The 19,549-nt window shown below is 40.0% G+C and overlaps 2 protein-coding genes across 3 annotated transcripts; both read right to left on the bottom strand.

The window, feature by feature from the left end:
* Positions 1-1,165: 1,165 nt before the first annotated feature.
* On the bottom strand, positions 1,166-10,102 carry selenos (selenoprotein S). Of its 2 annotated transcripts, none has more exons than XM_020631462.3 (7): positions 9,990-10,102; positions 9,785-9,906; positions 8,558-8,686; positions 7,012-7,118; positions 6,841-6,930; positions 1,829-1,901; positions 1,166-1,737 (listed from the first exon to the last, which is right to left on the bottom strand). In XM_020631462.3, the coding sequence occupies exons 2-7, from the start codon at positions 9,882-9,884 to the stop codon at positions 1,658-1,660; spliced, it is 579 nt and encodes a 192-aa protein (XP_020487118.1). In that variant the 5' UTR covers positions 9,885-9,906; positions 9,990-10,102; the 3' UTR covers positions 1,166-1,657. The 2 variants fall into 2 exon arrangements, with proteins under 2 accessions (XP_020487118.1, XP_065809252.1); XM_065953180.1 differs by having other exon boundaries at positions 8,558-8,683.
* Positions 10,103-11,512: 1,410 nt separating this feature from the next.
* snrpa1 (small nuclear ribonucleoprotein polypeptide A') lies at positions 11,513-18,671 on the bottom strand. The gene is made up of 9 exons (XM_020631556.3): positions 18,483-18,671; positions 17,297-17,444; positions 15,739-15,817; positions 15,367-15,413; positions 14,979-15,081; positions 13,690-13,769; positions 13,304-13,379; positions 13,029-13,122; positions 11,513-11,794 (listed from the first exon to the last, which is right to left on the bottom strand). The coding sequence occupies exons 1-9, from the start codon at positions 18,562-18,564 to the stop codon at positions 11,610-11,612; spliced, it is 894 nt and encodes a 297-aa protein (XP_020487212.2). The 5' UTR covers positions 18,565-18,671; the 3' UTR covers positions 11,513-11,609.
* Positions 18,672-19,549: the final 878 nt, after the last annotated feature.

Raw genomic sequence — 19,549 nt, 5'->3', positions numbered from 1 at the left:
AAAACCCAGTTCTGAGTTTCTCTATCAAAGCTTAAAGAAAAAAAGAATAAACAGCAACAATGGTAATAAGTATTTGCAACTGACATGTTTAAAATACTAACGCCTACTTTAGTACTGCTGTTATATACATGTTGTCATTTTTAAAGATTGAGAATTGCTCTGTTCTTTAGGCGTATAAAGAAAGTCTGCTAAGGTAGAATGATTCTAAAATCTACCTGTCGCTCAGCCAGCTCTCTGGTCTTTAGCGCCCCCGTGTGGTCACAGTCGTCCACAACAACAACTGTCTGTTCCCGCTGAAAACGTCACCTAGCTGAGTTAGGATGTGTCCGGACCATTGACTGTATATAACTTTTTTAAATATAATTTACAGTCTATGGTCCGGACAGGTTTAAAGCTTTAATGCTACACTGACCATGTTTGTATGAATGAATGAATGAATATTTAATTTTTTGTGTGTGGTCATTCACATGACCCATCACATGTGGAATTATTGTGACACATTAGCTGACTCAACGAAATGTTAACATCACAACAGCACCATGAACATGAACCCTCCCCCAAATAATAACACTCCATGAGGTAAGATACAACCTATACCAACACAGCTGTATTAAATGTTATGTTGTTACTTAATGTTTCTAATAGATACTTTATTGATCCCGAGGGAAATTCAAATGTACTGTATGTAATGTACGAGAAACAACAATAACAGAGTGTAGACCAGAATATCCCTCAGGGATCAATAAAGTATATAAAATAAAATAATAAAAAAGAATCAGTCTCAACCCTCAGCAGCGTTGCTCATAGTTGATCCTGACAGTCAGAGTCTCTCTATCTGCAGGTCACTGTCTGTGAGAGCAGTTAGTCTTAACTCTCACACTTGTTGTTCAATCAAGTCCCAAGTCATTCCACATCAATGTGATATTTACTAAAACATGTATCAATGTTCTGTTGAAGACCTCTTCACTCCACAGTGTAAGGTGCTAACGTACAGCCTCGTGTTGATGCCTCTATTGAACATGTTTTAAACTTCAGTCATGAAGATAACTTGTGTGTTCATTGAAATGTTCACAGACATTTATTCATCTTAAAAAGTACATTTGAATCTTGTCAGTTAACAGGATTGGTGAAGGAGGGTGGTCAAAGACTGAAACACAGACGCACATAGCAGATATCTTTTTATTGCATACAAATGTGTGAAACAGAATGGGCATGGCTGTGTTACACAATAACTGATCAATATGTTTTGTAACTACAGATGCAGACGAGTCATTTTGTGTCCAGCAGCTACAGATGCTGCAGTGTCCACGGCCTCTACACTGTGAACATACACACTCATAAAGACAATGGAAACACTGACTGTGAACGTCATCAGCCGCTCCTCCTGGTTACACACCGTTTACAGGAGCAGCTTCATTTCAAGCTTTCAATCTCACAAACCAAATTCAGCCCTCACAACCCCGATTAATCACCATTATGTTTGATAGTTAACGAGGCTGCAGCACACAGAGATTATTACCTTATTGATAGGTTTTTATTGTAAAGTAAGCTAACTGATCAGAATTTAAAGAAAATGTATGTGTGTGCAGATATTGAAGCTTGGTTCATCAGTCAATGTGTTGATCAAGACGTCAGAGCAATCTGACCCTCTTTAACCTCATCCTCCCGAGGACGGCCCCCTCCGACCCGGCCTCCACGTACAGGAGCTGCCTCCCTCTCCAGTCAGAGGGTTATAGTCTAGAAGAAACAGAGCGCACGTTTAAAAACATGTTTAGACATATGTAACATATATTACAATGATTGTTTCAGGTCGATCTTTTTTAAATACCTGCACCACGGAGCGGCTTCTTGTCCGTCTTTGGTTTCGGCACAGTGGTGGACGAGCTGGCCTCTTCAGCTGCCTGCAGTGACACATATGCAAATATTTATACATTTATTCATTTGACTATAATAAGACATTAGATAAGACAGTGGATAGAGTAGGAAACTACAGAGTGTGTGTAGTGGGTAATGACATTCAGGAAAGGAGCCTCCTTGGGGACCACAGCCTCAACACAAGCCCTAGATTCTTCATCATTTTAGCCGTTGCTACTTATTTGTTTAGTATATTTTGTTTTCTGCATATTTCTTTATTGTTTTTTGTGGGAAAGGGTTTATATTTAATTGGGCAATCTTGGAACCCATCAGCAATCATCGTCTATCGTCCTCTGATTCTCTTCTGCGTTAAACAACTTCAGGACAAGACTACATTAACGGGTCTTAGGTTTGGTTGAATTAACAACAAGTTGATGCAGATTTGTAAAAAAGAAACAAGTTAAGCTTTGTCAGGTGGAGAAGGAAACAACTTTTTCAATGTTAGTTGAATGGAGGACAGACCGATCATTTCTGATGTGTTTCAGGATTTGTAGCTCAAGAGCTATTTAAAAGATAAAATCCAGAACAGATTGTTAGCTTCACTTTTATGCCGATATCTGTTTATTAAAACAAATCAATCATTATAAGAATACCGTAGATGAAAGCTGATTTACTATTAGCACAGATAATATTCCATCTGTTTCCCCGGTATACACCAAACCCTGCTGATACGTGAATGGTCAATAAAGCTCGGACTACAATTGTACCACAAATGGAGACCAGAAGAACACTTCTCCTGACAATCCAGACCATCATATGCATTTTTTTTAATGTTTCTATTTATAATAGAGGACCAGCATGCACCTGGGTGGGTCTATAGTCTTTGTACCAGTTCAAGAGAGGAAGCAGGACCATGATGTTCTTTATTTGTCCCCGGGGTGCAATTCAAAGGCACACAGAGCAGTAAATTAACAACAGTGCAGGTAGACGAAACATTTTAACCTAAATAAAAAGTGTCAATTTAAATACAACTTAAAGCTTAAACTTAAAAATACAAAATATAAAAGAGTAGACATAAGTGGACAGTGATCGGACTAACAGATGTAAACAGATGTAAACAGAACTATGTGCAGTAAACGAGAAATAAATATGTATATACAGAGCTATGTGCAAGTAGGCAAACACTAAATGATAAGTTAATAAGGTGCATAGTGAATAATGGAACAACAGAACTAATATATACAATATAACTATAAGGTAAAAATGAGATAAATAAAGTGACCGTAGTGCAATGATGGATAAGAAACAACAGGAATAAATTAACCAGAACTGTATGAATACTGATATAAAATGGATAAAGTGGCACTACATCACTTAGAAGACTGCAGACTGTGACCGTGCTCTGCAGGCGGTTTCTGTTCTGGAGGGGGGTGGAGTGGAACCAGCAGGTTATAGAAAAAGTAATAATGCTCTCAATGAAGGAGTAGTAGAAGGTCAGAAGAATGTTCTTACTGACTCCAAAGGAATTGAGCTTCCTTAGGAGGTATTTTCGCTGCTGACATTTCCTGAGAATCTCCTCGGTGTTGGAGGTGAATTTCAGCAGGCTGTCAAAGATGGTACCCAGGTACTTATACTCCTCTACTAGTTCGACAGGATTCCCATGGATTGTGGTGGTTGTGGTGATTGCAGCTGCAGCCAGTTCCCTCTGCTTGTTGGAGAAGGTCACCACCATGTCTTTGGTCTTTGGTCTTGCTCACGTTCAGTTCGAGGCAGGAGCTGTCACACCACTCCACAAACTCCTGAAGAACTGGTCCATGGTGCTGAGAGGGGCCTGACAGCAGAGACAGGAGAACTGTGTCGTCCACGTACTTCACCAGGTGACAGTTTGGCTGTGTGGTTCTGCAGTCATCAGTGTAGAGGATGAAGAGCAGAGGTGAGAGCACGCAGCCCTGAGGGGTGCCAGTTGAGATGTGTTGGAGGTTGGAGAAGGTGTTGTTGACCAGAACTCTCTGTGATCTGTTGGTCAGAAAGTCCAATATCCACAGGATAAGCTGGTCGTTCAGATGGAAGCAAGTTGAAAGTTTGTCAGCCAGGATGTGAGGCTGCAGGGTGTTGAATGCAGAGGAGAAGTCTGCAAACAGGAGTCTGGCCGAGGTGTTGGGGTGCTCCAGGTGTTTTTGAACAGTGTCTATTATGAATGTTTTTGCATCATCGACACCTCTGCCTGCACGATAAGCGGGTCCATCTGGGAGTCGGTTTCTCTGATGATGTGCTGTTTTATGATCCTCTCCATGGCCTTCATCACCAGAGACGTGAGGGCCACAGGCCTGAGGTCATTCAGTGATTTGGCGGGGCTTTTCTTGGGGATGGGGATAACTGTGGAGTGTTTCCACAGCTGGGGGACTGTGCTGCTGTCCATAGAGCTCTGGAACAGGGTCTGAAACACGCCCCCTAGCTGCTCGGCACAGTGCTTCAGGATGCGGCCACTGATGTTGTCTGGACCAGGTGAGCTGCTCTCACCACATCCTCTCTGCTGAAGGTGAGTGCAGAGTCACTGGGCTTGAGCATGGACACTGTTCCTTCCAGCTGTGTGGTGTTGTCCTTCTCGAATCTGGTGTAGAATGAGTTGAGATCGTTGGGGAGAGAAGTCGAGCTGCTGCCTGCAACCTGGATGGTTTTGATGTTGGTAGCAGCAGTGTTCACAGCAGCCATGTTTTTGAGGCCCTGCCAAGCTGAGCGGAGGTTCCCCTGTGTGAATTTTTCCTCCACTTTGTTCTTGTACTTGAGCGTGGCAGTTTTTATGGCGTGCTTGACTTCTCTGTTTACCTCCTTTTTCTCCATTTTGGAGCCAGTGAAGAAGACCCTTTTCTTCTTGTTGAGGACCTCCTTGAGCTCTTTGGTGATCCAAGGTTTATTGTTGATTGTGACTGTTTTGGAGGGGATGATGTTGTCCACACAGAAGGAGATGTACAATGAAACAGTGTCCACATGCTCATTAATGTTGTTGGAGGGGGCTAGTCAGTGGATTCAAAGCATCCTTGTAGTGTAAGAATGCTTTCGTTGGTCCACTGCTTGATGTTCTTAACAACTTTCTTAACCCTCTTTATTACAGGAGTATATGCTGGAGCAAGCAGGATGGCATGGTGGTCAGCAGAGCCAAGAGGGGGGAGAGCAACAGATCTGTATGCGTTAGGAACTGAACCATAGCATTTATCCAGTGTCTTCCCCAGGCGGGTGCTGCATGTAATGTACTGCTGGTAGCCTTTTAGTGCTTTTTCAGGAGAGCAATGGTTGAAATCACCCAAGATGAATTTGGGAGAGTCCGGTGATATGAGTTCCAGTTTATTTAATAAGTTTGTGATGTGTTCAGTGGCAGTGGCTGTGGCTGCGTTAGCTCTGGGGTGGATGTAAACCAGGATGAGAAAACGCTGTGGAAATTCTCTGGGGAGATAGAAAGGGCGAAGGGAGACAGCCAGAAGCTCAATGTCCGAGGTGCACAGTTTCTCCCTCACGACGATCATCGAGCACCAACGTGTGTTTACATAAAGACACACGTCGCCGCCATGTTGTTTCCCAGTGAGCTCACTGTCTCGATCAAGTCTTAAAGGGGGGGAGAAGCCATCAACGTGCAGCGTGTTATCATCGTCGTTCTTATTTAACCACGTCTCAGTAAAAGCAAGACCAGAGGCAGTCCTGTACTCATGCATGTGGTTAATGTTGGCCTGTAACTCGTCCGTTTTATTGCGGAGGGAGCGTACATTAGCCAGGATGATAGATGGAAGCGGCCGTTGTTTACATGTCTCCCGTTTGAGCCTGGCTCTGATTCCTCCCTTTCTCTTTCCCCTCCTGGTTACCTTGTTATTTCTGTGAGTGGAGTTGTCTTAGTGAGTTATCCTGGAGAATTTCTTCAGGAAGCATGTCTGTGTTGGTGGCATGATGAGTTTTAAATCCGAGCTGCAGCAGAATGTCTCTCGAGTAGGTGGTTCGCGACCTGCCAGGAACGTTGTTTCTGCTTGCAGTCACAAACTCCCAGAGGAGCCAAACGTGCAGAAATGTCCAAAAAAGAATTCGGGCATCCATGCCAATGGTAAATAATTCCGGGGGATGAAAAGAAAAGAAAGAAGAAGACTGCCGTGTTGTAGTCTGTTTGTCACGGTGTTCACGGTTGTAAACAAAGAGCAGGGCTGCGAGAGGACGAGTGTGGGAAAAAAGAAAGTCTGCTTCGTCTGTGTAGTAGCGGTTAAAAGTTATAAAACACACTCTTCCTGTGTGTCCTCGGGAAAAACCATGGAAAACTAAACAGTAGAAAAACGTAATAAACGCTAAATAACTGCTGCGACCCGGAACAGTGGACAGTGGACTTCTGCCTGCGTACATCACATCCCCGTAGTGAATTAGTGGACTACGAGAGTGAGGACATTTGGATGTCTTTATAAAACGTGCTGCTGATGGATATGCTACTGTCAAAAGAGCAAAATCAAGCTAAGAGAAATGGAAAGAGACAAAGCGGATCGAAGCGCTGTACATCAGGTGTGTGTGTGTGTGTGTGTGTGTGTGTGTGTGTGTGTGTGTGTGGAGAACCGAAGGGAAGTAGGGTGATTAGATTCGAGCAGTTTGCGAGCAAACACTAAAATAAGTTGGAGGAGAAAGTCACCAGTAAAGCCAATTTAAGTGTGAAAAATGATCACCTGAAGAAGACCTCTGGTTGAGTCATTCTAATTCTCTAGCTTCTTATTTAAGATAATTCCATTATAAAATTACTTCAGGAAACAAAACTTCAAGATTCTCTCCCCGTCCCTTCTTCTCACGATGCTATAATTTAAGAAATTGTTGAAGAACTTTGACAGGATAATACAAATAAACAGAGCATCAAAACCACGTACACCAACGACATAGAACAATAAGAACTCAGCCCTGCTCTATAGTTATAGTGTCATTTTAAATCCCTCCACACTAGTGAAACAGAAGATTTGATCTCAGACTCACCGCAGAGACTCTCTGAGCTCCTTTGTAGCTCTTCCCCTGCTGCATGCTCTCCCAGATCTCGATCTTCTGCCTCCTCTTCTCCTCCTCTTGCTGTTTACACACACACACACACTGTGAGTTCAGCGTACACATCATGGAGAAACATTTTTTTTAACTTCACGTGTACTGCACCTGTTTCTGTTTCTCTCTAAAGATGGCTGCCTTGGCATCCAGCTCCTCCTGCATCCTCCTCCGGGCTGCTTCCATAGCCTCCTGATTCCTCACCACCGACGAAACATCTTCATAAAAACATGTTTAGGGAAAAGGTTAAAATGATGTGAAGAAAAAGGACTTTTAAATGATTCATAGTTCAAGTCATCTGGCTGTCATTATCTGTTCTGTTTGAGGGATGGAACTTCATCTTAAATTATTCACTTTTTTTTTCCCCTTTCTTCCATTTATCTTAAGTTTTATTGGCACCGCTGTGAAGTTAAAAAAAAACAACCACAGCTGCCTGTAAATCTCAAATCTACAAATGGTTCATGTACAACATGTTGATTTCACACAGCAGTTATACGTATTCTGCATAACAAGATCTCCTCCTCCAGCTCCGGCATGCCCTAAACCAGAGACATGTTTGAAGTTGTGACACGGACAATGTGACAAAAACAATGTGTGGGGCTCCTGGGTGAAAACAGAATACACAGTTCTCACAGGTAAAATGTAATGTAGCTCAAACCTCTCAGTAAAATCCACACGGGCTGACTGAACCTCTAACAAACCTGGCTAAGTGAAAGACAGGCCGTTTATACAAGCTGTAGTAAATGAATACTGCAACAGTGTGTAACATGGAGCTCTGTTATTGGATAAACGTATAGCTTCACTTCAACACAGGTACATTGGAATTTTTGTGCGTTTCTCCCTGAGTCAGCTTCTACAAAAAAGTTTAAATTATATATAAAATAGAATAACATTATAAGGAAAAGAGAGTAGAAAAAAATAAAGAAGTTGTAGTAACAGGTAAGTAAATTAAAATAAACTGTACAGAAGCTATACACTGTATTAAAGCAAAGATATAATACAACAAAAAAATAACAAAGGGGAACACTGTACAATGAAATGAAAATATAAATATGTTTTCTTGTCTCTACTTTCTCCTAACCTGGCTATATCACCATGGTAACTGACTCTAAACTCATAACCTGTTCCTTACCAGGAAGGGTGGAACGTCAGTGGTGCCAAGTCTACACACCTGTGCTAAATGTAGTTGCTCTGGTCAGTATGACAGTTTGTACTGGCACAGCCTACAGACACCTTTATCTCCATTTTCTAGATCAAAATATTGTCAAATCACTCGGCTCCGATGAAAGGTTTTCTGTTTCGATGTGCTTGTTTACATCAGGGTAGTAGAGTGAGGAGAGCAGGACGATCAACTAGAGTGGCAGCCTCATCTGGTGGCAGGCGGCTGCATTACAGCTTAAACACAACATTTAACCGACATCGTGGGACAGCATTAGCAAAAATATGAATAATTAGTTTATCAGACTAGTTATTCTTGTTCAAACTAGAGAGTGTGAGGATAGTCGGATGTTTAGTCGTCTAAGTCGTGCACATCCCTCGGGTGAACACGCTGCAGGTCAGAACACATCGGGGTGGAATTCTGTGTGATCGAATGGACTCACATTTGGCTCACGTGACTAACATACAGGTATAATAAACAGGTTCTGACTCTGCTCACCTTGCTGTGTTTGTGGAGCTGAGCTTTGGTCTCTCTGTCTGAATCTCTTTATCAGGAGTTGGACGAGCAGGTAGACGAGCACCGACACGACCAGCAGGTGCCACCCATACATGGACAAGAGCTCACCTGCTGAGGGGCACAGGAGCACAAAAGAACATTCATCCTGGATTTCCCTTTTATTAATATATCTGTAATGTATTTTATAACCAGATCGAAATCCAACTCAGATAGTTTGTAAATAAATGTAGGCATGATGATAATATTCATATGTTTGTATATAAACCAAAGGATGGAGGGTTATTTGTTTGATCCAGATTGTTGACTGAGGGGGGTTCAGGTTTCTGATTAGGATGCCTCCTGGACATTTCCCTTTGGAGGTTTTCCAGGCACACCCAACTAGGAGGAGACTCAGGTTGGAACCAGAGCTCACTGAAGTCATTGAACATCAACAACATGATACTGTCACCTGTTTTGATACCACAGCAGACCAAAATATCAGGCAAACACCTGCACACTGTCAAAATGTAAACTGTTTTTTTGATGGACTCATTCTTAACTTTTTGACTTTTTGACTCATTACAGTCTTTGAAACATTCAGAACTTCTTGATTAATCATAGAAATAACAGATATTGCATTGTAAAAAATGAATCTGGTAACAAAGTATCAAGCATTTACAAAGTAATAGAGTATCATGTCAAAACTGAATCAGACAGAACAGTCAATGGACAGGTCTGTGAGGTTTATTAACATATAAGAGATAGTCACATTTGTATCCAACATGACCTGAATTCATACACCAAACATTATCCAGATATTTCTATCTCCATAGAGAAAGACAAGATGTGTGAGGCAAAGGCTGTCAAAATGTTTGATTCTTCTCGATACCGTGTTTTATAAGAACAACAATACATTTGTTATAAAACATTTACACCTTTACCTCAGTTGTGTATCTTACATGTTGTTGTCTGCTATACGGTATTGTAAATGACATTTAAATGATCGATAGTATCAAAAGCTCCAAAGCTTTAAAAGAAAATCGACATCTATTTCACAAAACGGGTGTGTAGGAGAAGAATGAATCCATGGAAAGTTGCAGACTAACTCCTTCACGTTCACAAGTGAATCATACAGGAAATGACTCAATATCAGCCTGGGCTATTACAGCTACATGTTGTACACAGCATGCTAACGTGAACCGTGACCGTCATAACACCAGGTGTAGTTACCTGTGAGGCCCACGGAGCTCAGGTCCTGGTTCTTCAGGTTCTTCTCTACATGATACGGTGAGTCACCGTCATCCACATCCGTGATCTCCACATCATCCATGTCTCACAGAACACAAAGATATCTAAACCAGACACGAACACGTTACTGTAGTACACAAAGGTTTACGTTAACGGCTTTTAAAATCTTTAACATTTTAACAGCTACCTGTCGTTAACGGGACTTCTCCGGTGTATATTCACTAAAAACTGCGAGCCAAACACGGAAGCATCATTTTTAGATGACGTGTTCGTCTTTTTCTTCTTCTGGTGTTTTTTGGCGGATGGCAAACAGCGGCTTGACGCATTACCGCCACCAGCTGGTATGAAGTGTTGATAGGGAACTACTTTATGGGCTTTCTATTTAGACACAAAAAAGACTAATTTTGCCAAAAAATAAATAAATAGAAAATGAATACATTGTCTCTATCAATTTTTTTCTCCTAAGATATTCAAATAAAAAACTATAAGACTTGTGTCTTTGATGAATGTCACATACGTCCAATTTCATCTTGATTTCTTTCAGTCTCAGTGTCTTGTCTTGTACTCATACTTGACAGTCAATGATATGTTTCCTGTTTCTCCTCTTCCCACTTTTTTTTGTCACCTTTCCTTCATCTTATGTTTTACTGTATGGTACTTTTGTTTCAATGTTGTTCCTCTAAGTTGCTTTCTTTTTTCATGAGTTTTTTTCCCTTTTATTCCAATATGAGCTGGTATTATCAAATATCAGTCAGTCCCAACATTTGTATTCTGTACACTGTTTGCTGAATGTTGTCATTTCCTATAGGCCTATCTGTTGTCATGTGAACACAATTGCTACCATTTCTGCTGTGCATTAAGCCTTAATCTTTGAATGCTACACCTACTTCATTTTTTAAAGTTTGGGGCTTTTTAGGCTTTTATTTTGAAAGATTGGACATTGGAAAGAGTCAGACATTGGGAAGAGAGACTAGAGAGCGGAGAATGACATGCAGGAAAGGAGCAACGGGTAAGAATCGAACCTTGCCCCTGCCCCTGCCCAAGAGAATCACACAGACTAATCACTACACTACTGGTCCCACATTTATTTCAGATAGATTCATTGTTTTATTTCAGATTTATGTCAGCGTGTCTGATACGACAACCACACGAAGAACAACTCTTACACTTTAACAATGCCATTCATGATTTCAACAGTTTAATTAACAGCTAGGCCGATTACTTTCATTTCATGAATCATACATGGAAATGACGGATTTGGTCAAATAGGAGTCAAAGATTAAACTAGATATTAACCATGTTTTTTGCACCATTGCAGGGTTAAAAGAAAAAAAAAAAAGGATTAAATCTATGAAGCTTTATTTTTTGCATTAGTCAGCTACTGCAAATGTGAATATTTATCCTTTAAAATGATGTCATCAGTGTGGGATAACCTTTTAAATTGCAGATAATTTACATACAATGAAGTTGGACTGCCTATAGTGTACACTATTATGTTAAACCCTTAAAAGTGTATTTTTGAATTCAGTGTGATTCTTTTCCCCCCCTTTTATTTGATTTATTTCGTTGCTCTTTTTTCTTTATGTTTTGTAAAGCTGCTTTCAGGAACAATGTGCAATAAATCCAGTGTTACCTGTACAGTCTTGTACCTGTGCTTATGTGAATAAACGTCTATTCTAATTTAAAAAAAAAAGAAAACTCACTCAGCAGTATAAGAAATCACTTTAATGTGTGTCAATTTACAAAAAAAAAAACATCCTCCGTCAAACAACATAGAAATAAAATAACAGAAAGGCTTTGAGGGTTCTCAGGATCCATTCACATGAGCCTCCACATCCATGTCTTCATCCCCCTCTTCATCTTCATCTCCATCATCCCTCTCCTCTCCTCCAGTCATCTGATCCTCAGTCTGGGAAACCACATCCTCTCCTCCTTCTTCTTCTCCCTCTTCTTCCTCCTCCTCCTCCTCTTCTTCCTCCACTCCAGCTGGACCTGATTGAAAAACAAACATCAATCGATTAATATCAAGTTTAAATGATGTCAGTGAGAAATCAAAGCTAACATTTACACAGATCAGACATGTTTCATGGGTAGAGGTCTAGGAGCAGACTCGTCCACACCTTGTGATATGATGAGTATTTGCAGCAGTATGAGAGAGTACATAGGACTGAGTGAAAATACATGAAGTGTGTTTATGGTGATAAAAGAACATGTATAACCCTTAACACATACACCATCTTCAACACCACCCCTCTTCTCTCTCCCTGAAGCTTTTGGTTAAACATATGACAGAAGACCTGAAGTTCTTTTGTTTAAGGCTCCAGAGCGGTTTGATTCCATCAATCACTTAAATAACAAATATCAATTAAATATCTTATTGAAGGTCCCGTATTATACAAAATACACGTTACCATGTTTTTGACTAACACTAATTCTGTCTACAAAGCCCCCAATCATGAGAAAAGTCCATCCTCTTTGTCTTTTGGCTGCTCCACTTTTCAGAAAATGTAAGGCCATTGGAGATTTCCCCTTAGTGACATCACAAAGGGCAGTAGCCCCTCCCCCAGGTGAGTGACACACCCACAGCTAGGTGTTTGTTCTGCCCTCTGAGTCTGTCTAGGTCATAGCGCAAGAGAAAAACAAAAACAGAGAAGATGCTTCTTTCACCAGATTGAGTTTAAATAAATCAGAAACAACATTACTCAAAAGAATAAACCGGGTCGGTATGAAACTAAGAAAATGATGCTGAAATACTTATACTTATTGTAACTTATACTTATTTTTTTTTGGCTGTTAAAGATAAACCACTTGTGTTTCATCTGCAATAGAAAGACAGAGTGGACACATTTGTATTGATACTTTTGTGTCATTTCTCATTAGTAGTCCTTTTGCTTCATATCTCTATTATCAGAACTAAATATGTCATCATGTTGAGCTCCAGCTGCCAACACTGTCACTACATTTAAACTGCACATTAAGCAGCGTTAACATAAACTAAAATACAATTTGTGATTCTATTTATTATTATATCAATTTAAAAAATATATATAGATATTTTTAAATCTTTGTTAGTTGTTTGTAAGTTTATTATAAAAAAGGTGGTTAAAACTTTGTGTAACCAACATTTAGAAAACAAATCTGACTGACAGTCATTAATACAGAACGTGTTAGAATACATTATTGTATCTCCATCAGAGACCAGGGTTAGTGTGGGATCAGTACTGACCTTCCCTCAGGTCTCGTCCTGGGATCTGACCGGCCTGCAGCATCCCCTTTAACCTCTCCACCTCGGCCAATGACGAGGCATTAGCAATGGCATTCTGAAACACACACACAATGTATAAACTGTTAACTCGGATGACATCACATTCTCCTGGTCAATGCTTCATCTCCACGGTAAAATAATTAATCCATCCAGCCCAGGTAGAGGAAGATGAACACCTCCTGTTTCTATGTAGACACTGCAGATTAGATTTTATGTTCAGATTGTCAGACACACACCTTGATAGCTTCCACGTCAGCCTGAGACGGCCCCGTTTTCTTCTTCTCCAGCTGTGCTGGCACTCCAGGAGTGAACCTGAAACAAAAGGCACCCTGTTTAGACCTCCAGAAACACACATGCTCCTCTGTGCGACCTCTTAACCAGTGTAGTATCTGTTCTTTGCTCCATAAACTGATACATGTCCACGGACAGCAGTCCTGAGCAACACTGTGGCTCCACATGTTTAAAGGCTGTCTCATAGATGCATGACCTATAGACGCTGTGTTCATGTGTTACATTAGCTGGGATCAGAGTAGATCATAAGAGTAGAGACAGATTAAACCGATCAGCAGTCAGGATCCAGTGTTTCTGAGGAGCTGCTGTCCATCGTGGACTTTCATCTTACGTTTTCGTTCGCTTGGCAATATCCTTTGCAAGTTGAGCGCCACGTTTCCCTTTGAACATTTTCTCCGCCTCCTGGCGTTCCTATGATGATACCACACAGTTAAAGAGAACATGCTTATTATAAACACACTGTGATCCTCATGCCTTGCCTTGAACTGCTTGAAAACAAGTCAATTAGATGTTCTCAGGGAGATAAACTCAAAAGACTGATTCAGGTATTTTTTTCACCTGACCAGTGATTCCTTCAGAACGGGCTGTGACTGACTGTGTCCACTTAAAAGTGTTGTTTTTAATCAGACAGGCTCAGATTGTTATTCTCGTCTGACAACATTACAGATCCATACAGAGATAGACCTTCTTGGCAAAAAAGATGACTTATTTTAAACATTACATTTCTTTGTAACATAACACAGACTACGGTCTTTTTACCTGCCCTTTTGTAATGTTAAAAGACAAAGAGTAAGGTATTTTAGGTAAAATACCTTACTCTTTTTGTAAAGTGTCTCGAGATAATACTTGTTATGAGTTGACACTATACAAATAAAAATTGATTGATTGAAACAGTCAAGCACTTATGATAAATACAGTCAGTTTACCGCAAAGGAAACAGGAGTTTCTGTTTTCCAGCTGCTTTAATTGTCTTATTCCCCCTCCATAACTTTCCTGTCTATTTGTCAATTAGACCCAGAAAGTAATCAATAGGGTCAGGTGTAAAAAAAAAATACCTGAATCACACTTTAATAACCTTTGAGATGTTTTATATGAGGAGTGGAAGTATCATACATTTTATTATCAAATCAGTGATGTAAAGTGCATCAAATCACCCAGCTTCTGTGACGGTACAGAGCTACACAAACCTACAGTGAACCTCCAGCTTAGATTCAACATGGAAGTATAAACCAGGTTTAACACTTAATGGAAATGACCGTAAACAAACTAACCGGTTCAGTAACACGATGGTTGAACTTTTCATTTTAATTAACAGTGTTCAGTAAAATCAAAGACTGTACAGTCTAGAAGTAAATCAGATGGTTTTTGTTCAGTCTGTAACTCTTCTGTTGTGTCACCTCACACCACTGCTTTCTTCTTCTTTGGTTAGTTAGTTTGATTTTTCCCTTCACATAAATATTAACTGTTTTCATTTGTTGGGACTTCCACCCCTCATAGCATTAGGGTTCAATCAGAGTTCAGACTTGTGTTTAAGCTTCCATCTCTAACACATATCCATGACTCCCAGTCATACAGGATATTAAACTGATATAAATCTTTTTTTTTTTTTTTTTTACTTACCTTTTGTTTTACCTTCTGGAAGTCCAGCACACGGATCTGTGGGATTTTGTTGATCATGTAGAGCCTGTAATGCTTCTTGTTCGTCACCGGGTTTCTTAACAAACTGAAATTCACATGTTTAATACATGTACATGTTCACATTTATGGATTTTTATATATGATGTATTCTTAGACCTTCTTTTTTTTTACTAAATTCTGTTTTATGTCACATTTCTTTCTTGATATTTTCACGTGTTATTTTTTGATAAATTGTCTTTTAATGCTCTCTAATGTTCCTAAAGTTTTGTTTCTAGCTCTCAGGCACTTTGAGTCGCTCTCTGTATGAATGTTCATTTAGAAACCAGTGTGCCTTTCATACAGATCACTTATGATGTCATAACCAGCTTACCTGAGGAGAGTGAGGGTCTTCACAGTGGCCAGTGGGTCCAGGTCTCCCTGCACACAAACATAACAACATATTCCCACCTGTTAAGACCTCACTAATCAAACTCAGATCAGCACAGACACATCAGATTTAAGGACTTCAAGAGGGAAACACACGAGCAGCTCTACAAGTCACATATCTGATCTCCTGGGAGGTGTGTGCAGTAAACTTTACTCAAATTTTAAAGATGTTTATTATATTTACACTGACATAAAAGAGAGAACAGATTTCTGCTGATATATGATTCAGGTCTGATCTGAATGTTTTCTCTTCTGTGTTCATAACTTCAGATTCAACTTCAGCCTCTCCTATAGTCACATTGAGATATCTACTCACCAGCTCCTGGATGTTGTTGTTGGTCAGGATCAGTTCAGTCAAACAGGGTAGAGACTGCTCCAGGTTCTCACCTACACGACTGGAGAAACGTTCACACAATTACAAACATTCAGCTTTCATTCACTTTCAAATCCACAATCCACACATTTTTAACTTGTTCTACTACTACATGTGATATGATGAGTCAGCCCATACAGCTCAGTGAGTCAGTGAACTGTGTGTCTTTCCCAGTCTGAGAGAAACTGCTGGTTAGGATATATGTTTCCTAGTGGGGCCGACCGATATTGATATCAAGGAGGAAAATAAATCTGATACCGTTATTTCTTCCGATTTATTTCTTTGATGTATGTTCGATCTGTAGAGACAGATATAGATATGCAGATGTATTATGTTGATCCCTCAAAAGAACAATTTCTGCTGACAATGTTTCCCTTTTTTAAATAATTACTTTATTTTTTTCCAAGTAGGACCTAAAAGTGCCACAGCTAGTCCCAAATGAGGAGCCTCAGGTTGAGTATCACTGCTTTGGAGAGTGATAATGCTTGTTTTAGTGTAAATAGCGCCCTCTACTGGTGCAAAAGAAATGCTAGAGTTATACAATGACATTCAAATATAATGTTATTTGACTGGTGAATAAATCCAATATCAGCACTCTGCAATAAAATGAGCTGATGTGGATACTCAGTAGATATGCTAATATCATCTGATATTATCGGCTGGTCGATTAATCCGTCGGGCTCCCTTTCTTAGAGGTGTAGAGAGTCACCAATCCAAATGTGTGACAGATCTTGAGGTTGAAGATTTGAGTGCAGAGTCCAGGGGTGTAATTTAAAAGAATAGAGCATAGAAAAGGTCCTAGATTCTGTCTTACAAATAAATGCTAAATGTGTGCAAAAATAATCTGAATTTGTCAAACATGCGCACATCAGAGTTGTATTCACCACGGCAGGTACTCAGTGTTGATAAATTCAACATGTTCTTAACCAGCATGCTCTTGCACGTTCAGGGACATCCGCATTCAGAAACAACTCAAATAAACCATATGTTAGACGTTAGAGATGATAGGGAACAGTAAGGTCGTTCTTGTAAATTACTGTGGATGGGTTTTCATGGGGGGAAAGAGGACCAGTATGAACACCGACTTGAAGCTACCAGACTCGACAGCCGACCCACAAACTTGTTTGGAACCGGCCCTGTATCTTCTTTTATAAAAGTCAACTACAACACAAAAAACTGAACTCATAGACAAAGCCTGGGCTCATCGCTGCCCATCGCACGCCATCCAGTGCAATCAAGGCTGCGGTTAACCCGGCAGACCGGTGTGTAGGTGAGCTGACCCCGTCAGCCTCATGTTTTCCCTGTCGTGAGAACCAGTCCTTTCTGTCACTGTCCATCTCTTGACCTTTATTCACACTTCAGGTAAGGGGCTAGCTTTTTGACAATATGTAGCCCATGCTGACTGTGTGGAGCCACAGTCATGGTTAAACGTATCTAATGTTAGCGTATATTGAAACGTCATGTTGCATGTCTTAAATGAATTGTTAGAGCTGAATCTCACCAGATCCTGTTGTTGTTCATCAGGAGTGTCTTCAGTCTCTTGAGCAGCGGGAAACCGTCCAGTTTTCTGATCTCGTTATCAGAGAAGTCCACCGTGTCAAACTGGTCCAGGGTCGCTCCCAGATTTTCAAGCACTGGGATTTTATAACCTGTAGGATGAACATGTTCATGAATGCTGAGAGGAGGAACTTGTTTCCTTTACATTTGGATATCATTTGCTGTTGGACTGTTTCAAAGACAACGTAGGTTTCTTTGGATTCGATCACGAGTACACAAAACACAAGTTAAAAAGTGAATAATCATGAGTCCTACTTGTTTTATGTCTGAAAGTGTATCTAATAATCTTTTAAATTGCTCAAGTAGAGTTCTTCAGGTAATGGTGGACTTCTTTGTAAAGGTAAGACCCTTTTTAACCAGAAACAGCTACAGTACATCACACTCTTAAAAAACACCAGACACCACTGACAAGAACAACAATTACGGTGTAAAGATGAGCAAAATAATCATGAAATCTGCTGCATCACAGGGTGAAGAAACATCAGTGTGTGTATCTGTTTAACAAGTTACTGGTGTCTTTCTGTTAAATGTGTTTATGGTTGTAGTAGTGTCCTAACAGATGCCTTTATGGTTATCTGTTGTGTTGTCAAAAATCCTCATTGATGTCTCAAGAATGTCAGTCATTTAAGACACTTTCCGTCTTCAACATCTGCTGTAACTACGACAACCACAGCCGCGTTCAGCTGAAAGTCACCAGTTAACACGGTCACTCTTTACACCGTAACACCGGGAAGGCGGAATCTGTTAATATCTGTTCTATTTTACCGACATATGTACTCCTAGTCCATAATGGCAAGCTATACGACTTAACAGCTAATTGGCCAGTCCACAAAAAACGTAATAAAAACGTCCTGAACATAACTCTGCTCCGCTCCACCTTTCATTACTTAAAAGTGGATGTAGCTAAACTATCAGAGCTGCAGGAGATACTTGCCAGAGTTTTTTATAGCTAATTTCAGACAACGCAAATGTAACCTTGTAGTAACTTAATATTCAAATAAAATAAGTTTTCTGTTCATATCAGAAAGTCAGAATACTAACCCGACACATTGGTTGGGGTTCAGCTACTGTAGAGGCCCGTGTTTAGCCTCAGCGAGCTAACAATGCTAACTACAGAATGTAAAACTAACCTCGTAGATCCAGCTCTCGGTCTCTCACAGGGTTCGTATACTGAGCAGCCTGCTCGATCAGCTCCGCTGTTAACTTCACCATGTCGATGCCAACAAGCGACGTTAAACAACAAAGAGATCTCGTATCTGAAAAACGTGCAGCGCAGACCTACAACACTATCCCGCTTCAGCACGTAAAGCGGAAGTGTGACTTCTTCTTCGGATTTATGCCGGATGCGTGTATAGAGGGGTTGACAGTCAACTTGAAGGTACTCTACCGCCACCTACTGTGTACGTGTGGGAACATCTTCTCCTTTGTTGGAGCTTTACGGCAGTCAAATCAATTTAGATAATAGATAGATAATAGATAGATAAGATAGATAATAATTTAAGATGGATAGAATCTTTATCATCATTGTATACAAGGACACAACGAAACTTCATCAGCAGCAATCCTAAACAGCAGCGTTTACAAAAACAAAAATAAACAAAAAACAAATATATATTTGTGGTGATATGAAAGAGAAATATGCAAAAAGTGTCCACAGCAATTGCTGCTCAGTGAATGAATGATAATAATAATAAATAAATAGACAGTTGTGGTGACTAAAAGAATATATACAGTTATTATTTTTGCAGTGACTGATTAGGTAAACAAATATATATTCACATTACTGACATATTCAGTTTTCAATTTTCCAATATTCCCCAATTCTCTAATCATAGTCACCTTTAAGAAAGCAAAGATACATTAACCCCCTTCCACAGTGCTTCCCATGAATTACTTCTAATACTGAAAAAACTAAAATCCAAATAGAATTTCAAGTGAAAATATCTAATAATTACCCTTGATATAAGCCAGATTTACCTGATACATTTAGATAATGAGCAAGAATCAGTAGATGCAATGGGTAAAAATATTTGCTAATGCAGCAAGCAAAATGTATTTATATTTCATAAAATGAACTATCTGACCAAGTACAATTTGCTTGCATTTTTTTATCTCACAACAAGCAATTTAAGACTTATTATTTTGCTTGTAATTTCTTGAAATAGTATTCAGATTTGTCATGTGAATGTGGCTTATT

Source organism: Labrus bergylta, chromosome 3 (genome assembly GCF_963930695.1).
Source record: "Labrus bergylta chromosome 3, fLabBer1.1, whole genome shotgun sequence".
NCBI lineage: Eukaryota > Metazoa > Chordata > Actinopteri > Labriformes > Labridae > Labrus > Labrus bergylta.
This window is presented reverse-complemented; position numbering and strand designations above follow the sequence as displayed.

What these genes read in the sequence shown, in the direction of transcription:
- selenos (XM_020631462.3), bottom strand. Translation starts at nt 9,884, where the DNA reads ATGGATGATGTGGAGATCACGGATGTGGATGACGGTGACTCACCGTAT. An exon ending in AGCTCCACAAACACAGCAAG is followed by an intron (nt 7,119 to 8,557) that starts GTGAGCAGAGTC and finishes GTTTTTATGAAG; the next exon opens with ATGTTTCGTCGGTGGTGAGG. An exon ending in TTAGAGAGAAACAGAAACAG is followed by an intron (nt 6,931 to 7,011) that starts GTGCAGTACACG and finishes GTGTGTAAACAG; the next exon opens with CAAGAGGAGGAGAAGAGGAG.
- snrpa1 (XM_020631556.3), bottom strand. Translation starts at nt 18,564, where the DNA reads ATGGTGAAGTTAACAGCGGAGCTGATCGAGCAGGCTGCTCAGTATACG. An exon ending in ATTGCCAAGCGAACGAAAAC is followed by an intron (nt 13,380 to 13,689) that starts GTAAGATGAAAG and finishes CTTTTGTTTCAG; the next exon opens with GTTCACTCCTGGAGTGCCAG. An exon ending in CTGACGTGGAAGCTATCAAG is followed by an intron (nt 13,123 to 13,303) that starts GTGTGTGTCTGA and finishes TGTGTGTTTCAG; the next exon opens with AATGCCATTGCTAATGCCTC.